Raw genomic sequence first — 6354 nt, 5'->3', positions numbered from 1 at the left:
GATAGATGTTTGATAGGAAAAAAGGAGCAGACCACACCAGAGCACCCGCCCACCACCCACTGAACCAAGTTCCTGTAGAGCAACAATTATATATATGAAGTTTTAGTTATAGTAAGAGTTTTACAGCACTTGCAACACAATTACGTCATATAAGTGCCAAAGATTAGATTTAGTTTAGTTTTAGTAGAGGTTTTACGGCGCTCGCAACTGCATAAGGTCATATGAACGCCAAAAGATTAGAGGTGTTACAAGAGAGTAACAAACATAAAAAAGAAGGGGAGATAAGGATGGTAGATGTTTGACAGGAAAGAAGAAGCAAACCACACCAGAGCACCCGCCAACCACCCACCAAAGATTAGAGGTGTTACAAGGGTGTTGGTTTGAGTAAAGAGAAGCACATCGACACAATAATGGTCAATTCGTGCTGGGGAAAAGGAAGACAGACAGACAGAAACAACAGAAGGAAAGGTCAGAAGCACGACCTACGACCCGCGAGGAGAGATAATGACGATGTACTTTGGATAGGAAAAAAGGAGCAAACTACACCAGAGCAACCACCAACCACTCATAGAAAGGTGGTTTACAATGCTGTCATAAAGGTGGTTTATAGTGCTGTCATAAAGGTGGTTTATAGTGCTGTCATAAAGGTGGTTTATAGTGCTATAACATGGTGGTTTACAATGCTGTCATAAAGGTGGTTTATAGTGCTGTCATAAAGGTGGTTTATAGTGCTGTCATAAAGGTGGTTTATAGTGCTATAACATGGTGGTTTACAATGCTGTCATAAAGGTGGTTTATAGTGCTGTCATAAAGGTGGTTTATAGTGCTGTCATAAAGGTGGTTTATAATGCTGTCATAAAGGTGGTTTATAGTGCTATAACATGGTGGTTTACAATGCTGTCATAAAGGTGGTTTATAGTGCTGTCATAAAGGTGGTTTACAATGCTGTCATAAAGGTGGTTTATAGTGCTATAACATGGTGGTTTACAATGCTGTCATAAAGGTGGTTTATAGTGCTATAACATGGTGGTTTACAATGCTGTCATAAAGGTGGTTTATAGTGCTGTCATAAAGGTGGTTTACAATGCTGTCATAAAGGTGGTTTATAGTGCTATAACATGGTGGTTTACAATGCTGTCATAAAGGTGGTTTACAATGCTGTCATAAAGGTGGTTTACAATGCTGTCATAAAGGTAGTTTATAGTGCTATAACATGGTGGTTTACAATGCTGTCATAAAGGTGGTTTATAGTGCTATAACATGGTAGTTTACAATGCTGTCATAAAGGTGGTTTACAATGCTGTCATAAAGGTAGTTTATAGTGCTATAACATGGTGGTTTACAATGCTGTCATAAAGGTGGTTTATAGTGCTATAACATGGTAGTTTACAATGCTGTCATAAAGGTGGTTTACAATGCTGTCATAAAGGTGGTTTACAATGCTATAACATGGTAGTTTACAATGCTGTCATAAAGGTGGTTTACAATGCTGTCATAAAGGTAGTTTATAGTGCTATAACATGGTAGTTTACAATGCTGTCATAAAGGTGGTTTACAATGCTGTCATAAAGGTGGTTTATAGTGCTATAACATGGTGGTTTACAATGCTGTCATAAAGGTGGTTTATAGTGCTATAACATGGTAGTTTACAATGCTGTCATAAAGGTGGTTTACAATGCTGTCATAAAGGTAGTTTATAGTGCTATAACATGGTAGTATACAATGCTGTCATAAAGGTAGTTTATAGTGCTATAACATGGTAGTATACAATGCTGTCATAAAGGTAGTTTATAGTGCTATAACATGGTGGTTTACAATGCTGTCATTAAGGTAGTTTATAGTGCTATAACATGGTAGTATACAATGCTATCATAAAGGTAGTTTACAATGCTACCACAAAGGTAGACGGTGAACAAAGGAGCAGATGTGTACCTGGAAGAGGACCAATTCTTCCGAGGGGGACTTAGTCGTGGATCTCTCCTCCTCCGTCAGAGACTCGTAATACGCCTGGTACTTCTCTGAGTACGACTTCACTTCCTGCAGGGAAACGAGGAGAACGAGATTATAAGACAAGGGATCTCCTTTATTAAATAAATCCTCCACTGGAAAACTGGGCAGTTTAAATAAACCCTCCACTGGAAAACTGGGCAGTTGTGCTTTCACCAGCTTTTGAGACACTTACTTTACAGAAGAGTCCACTTAAACTGAACACGATTCATTAAAAAATAACGGTGAACCAGAAAAAAATAAAAATGCCCGATTTTCCTTCTCTACTATCTGAGAAATCTCTCTAAACCGAGAACGTAGTAAATCCAAAAAGAATCCGGTGTTCCGACAGATTTCAGTTTAAGCGAACTCCATTGTACAAACATGACATAATAACATATCGTGTGTTTTCACTGTTATTACAAATGGAGATAGGGCAAGAAAGCACTGAGGTCGCGGCATTTCTCTCACCCTCCTTCCCCAACATTAACAAAGAACACGGTCAGTTTACAGACAAACTCATGCCACTGGGACTTTGTGAAAATGGCTATAATTTAGTCAAGTATTGAAGGACCTGAGTTGTTTTTAGTTTTAGTAGGGGTTTTACGGCGCTTTAAGGTCATATGAGCGTCAGAAGATTAGAGGTGTTACAAGAGAGTAACAAACATAAAAAAGAAGAAGGGGAGATAAGGACGATAGATGCTTGATAGGAAAGAAGGAGCAAACCACACCAGAGCGCCCGCCAACCACCCACATGGACTTGTTTGTGTGAGCACTCAAACTACATTTGTATTCACAAAGGATGACAACATGGGTGAAAAATAGGAAGTGAATGTCGCACAGGATCAAGTAAATATTTACGAAATCTGTACCCCCAAAACGCCAATAAAGTAGGGAGCCGGTGAAAAGTAGAACCAAAACCATATTCAAAGAGTTGTGGTATTCAAAACCGACAAGACTGCTTTATACATAGGAGGGTCATTCCACGAAAACTGAGACTACAGCGACACACACGACGAGGAGACAATGTTAGAGACAACCTTACTTTCACAAACCAACTCTCTCCCCACCCCGTCACACAAAAAAATTTTAAAAACCCTCTCTACCACTGTTTCAATTTTTTTTAATTTCCGGCAGGTCATTCACCCCCCCCCCCCCTCTCGGTCACATGTGTCTCTGCAGTTTTATATTGTTACAAAATAGCCCACAGCAGTTCCCACTCCCCCTTCTCTTTTTGTAAGAGTATTACGGCACTTGCAACACAATAAGGTCATATAATTGCCGAAGAATAGATTATGCGTTACCAGAGAGCAACAAACACAAAAAAGAAGGAGAAGAGACAAGGACGTTAGACTTTTGATAGGAAAGAAGGAGCAAACCACACCAGAGCACCCGCCAACCACCCACTTCGTCACTTGTGTCGCTGCAGTTTTATTTTTCTATACAATGGCCCACAGCAGTTCCCACTTTCTCTACGATGCCAGACCGACACTCGGACCATTGACCGACACTCGGACCATTGACCGACACTCGGACCATTGACCGTCACTTGGAGCATACCATACCTCCTCATACTTTTGGTGCAAGGTGAGCTGCTCTAAGGCGCTGAGGGTCTTGTACTGTGCCCGGAGGGACGATATCCTCTCCTTCTGCGTGATCCCCGCCTGCGGCTGGCCAGTGGTGGACATGTAGAAGTTGAACAGGTTCCTGCGGGACGCGAGAGTGGTTCATGATGAGGGTGAGTTATAGTCAGCCCTATTCTCCTCTTCACACTGATTTTTTATGAAAATATTACATAATTTAAATCCCATGTATTTTCATGAAAATATTACATAATTTAAATCCCATGTATTTTCATGAAAATATTACATAATTTAAATTCCACGAGTGTTTACTATTCCAGTGCAGCCACAGAAATTTATCTTATCTTATTCATGAATAAACTATTGGAAGCTGCTAAACACTTTCCCCTCCACAAAAGAAAAAAAAAAAGGTTTCATAAAAGCCTCAATACACAATATCTACCATGCACATTCTGGACAAAGACTTCTCTTTGTATACGTATACATAGGTGAAAATTCTCGAAATAGTCATAATAGCTTATGAGACTATTCTGGGGGTAATGAAATAGATTGTTAAGCCTCTAGAGCTTGCTGTTGAGCAGGGATACGTACTTTTACAAGCGCTGTCATGTTTATTATATTACCATTATTATTGTAAAAATCAGCTGAGCAGATTGTGAAATACCTGGGAGGGACAGCCGGCTTCCCAGCAGACTCGTCCAAGATGTTTTGCTCCTCTTTCGAAATGATGACTTTCATCGGGCGAAACTTTGACTCGGGCCTCTTGGCCAGGTACTCGTCACAGTCAGCCTAAAATGAAAGTTCACCAAAAAAAAACATGAGTAAAGTAGCTGTTGTTTTGAGCTTAAAAACTCAAACGCCGACAGACACTATTTCCACATCGACAGACACATCACACCAGTACCTGAGGTCAAGCGTTTTTTAAGCACGTAGCTGTCGCACACGAGAGATCCCAGAGGGGAGAAATTTATGTCGAGTATCTCGATCTTTCTGCTGGGATATTGTATTCCTCAAAGCCCAGATCATTTTCACATGTTCAACTTTTAATTTGGTCCTTTCCAAAAAACCTTCAATAAAACTGTAAATGGCCGGGAACTGAGACAGTACCACAGAGTGCCGCACAGTGTGGTAACTGTAGTTGTGAAGGAGCAAAACAATGAAGGTTTTTCAAACAATTTACTTTACTTGCACTTTACTTGCCTACCTACCCACCTACCCCCCTCCCCTTCCCAAACACACACAATATGATGTTCAGGGTTTTTTTTGTTTATATTTCATTAGAGAGGTTGAAGCTAGAGAGGTGAACAGAATAAGTCTGATTCCCTGTAAAGACTTCTGTTGACACCCACCCCTTGGCGCTCATATGACCTTATGCAGTTGCAAGCGCCGTAAAACCTTCTACCATAAATTTTTTTTAAATAAAAAAGAGGGACCACCCTGTTGAAGCACTGGGGATCTTTTGCATATGTTATCATCATTCACAACCCCCCCCCCCCCTCAAAACTCCACTCCACCCTCATCCCAGAAGACTCAGTTTACGAGCATTAAGTACACACTTACCTTGTATGCTTCAATGCTGGCTTTTGCTTTCTTGATCCACTTCAATTTCTTTTTGTTTGGCAGCTTTAGGTACTTTTTGCTACACTTTCGTAAGGCCTGGACATGTGTCAGCTGTGAAAAAATGGGGGGGGGGGCAAAAATGTGAAAATGAGGCCAGACTATCAAGTTATTCGACCTCTGACAGGATCTCTCTATTTTGGTGAATCTCCTATCCAACCACTTAATAAACAAAAGTATGAACATTTCTTTAAAATTCTTCTTTTTTGTAAAAAATGTTTTTAAAATGAAAACAGAGTTGGAGTAGAAGAAAAACATGACTCCAATGAATTAAAATTGACTTACTTGACAATAATTTAATCCACACAAAAAACATTTTAAATAAAAATTAATAGAGTGAATTATATGAAGGAGTTTTTCTGGACCAAGTCTGAATTTTATTAGATTTCACATTTGTTGATCTCCTCAGGAAGTTTCCAGAGGCAAATACACATAGAGAAGTAGATGCAAACAATAATTTATTCCTGTTACATAATAAACAATAACTCACCAATACAGACAATTTGCTCTTTCTTTACTATCTTGACATCATATCGTCCTTATCTCTCATTCTTTTCTATGCATCAATATTATTCTCTATTAACACCTAAAATCTTCCGCACAATTATGACCTAATAGTGTTGCAAGTGACGTAACACTCTTACTAAAACTAAACAGCAGTCTGTTCGCCACTGTGCAAGGTCCAGCTATCATGTCTTGCTTAAGGAAAACACCCCCGTCCCAAACTGAAGACCACCCACCTAAACACTGTAAAACCGGCATGAGCTCGATATGGCGAGCCTGAACTCACTAAGCTTATTTTCAGTAAGAGTTTTATGGCACTTGCAACACAATATGGTCATATAAGAGCTGAAGATTAGAGGTGTTACAAGAGAAGGATAACCAACACAAAAACAAAACAAAAAAAGGACGATAGATGTTTGATAGGAAAGAGGGAGCAAACCACACCAGAGCACCCGCCAACCATCCACACTCACCCCAACCACTCTAACGCTGGAACCAACCAATCGCTTGCTTACCTCGGGATTCTTCTCCAGTGTCTTCTCCACCCTGGCGTCTGCAAACAGGTTGCTCGGCAGAGGAGCCCGCGGTTTGTCCAAAACCACACCCGGGTGTTTCTTACTGGAGGGAACATGATGAGAGTGAGAGAGTGAGAGAGAGAGAGAGA

The 6354-nt window shown here is 40.3% G+C and overlaps 1 protein-coding gene across 2 annotated transcripts in view; it reads right to left on the bottom strand.

The window, feature by feature from the left end:
- The window catches only part of LOC101864213 (nucleolar transcription factor 1), a 16865-nt gene that overhangs the window by 4364 nt on the left and 6147 nt on the right, over positions 1-6354 (bottom strand). For both annotated transcript variants that reach the window (XR_220292.3, XM_005094963.3), the window contains exons 6-10: positions 6206-6308; positions 5130-5240; positions 4234-4358; positions 3552-3693; positions 1933-2037 (exon numbers count right to left, since the gene is read on the bottom strand). Coding sequence is in view for 1 of the 2 variants with exons in the window: in XM_005094963.3 (XP_005095020.1) it covers positions 1933-2037; positions 3552-3693; positions 4234-4358; positions 5130-5240; positions 6206-6308 (586 nt within the window). In the remaining variant the exon portion in view is untranslated. The remainder of the gene's footprint in view (positions 1-1932; positions 2038-3551; positions 3694-4233; positions 4359-5129; positions 5241-6205; positions 6309-6354) is intronic.

Source organism: Aplysia californica, unplaced genomic scaffold (assembly GCF_000002075.1).
Source record: "Aplysia californica isolate F4 #8 unplaced genomic scaffold, AplCal3.0 scaffold00092, whole genome shotgun sequence".
In the NCBI taxonomy this organism is placed as follows: domain Eukaryota; kingdom Metazoa; phylum Mollusca; class Gastropoda; order Aplysiida; family Aplysiidae; genus Aplysia; species Aplysia californica.
The sequence above is the reverse complement of the archived record's forward strand: the minus strand, read 5'-3'. Positions and strand labels throughout refer to the sequence as shown.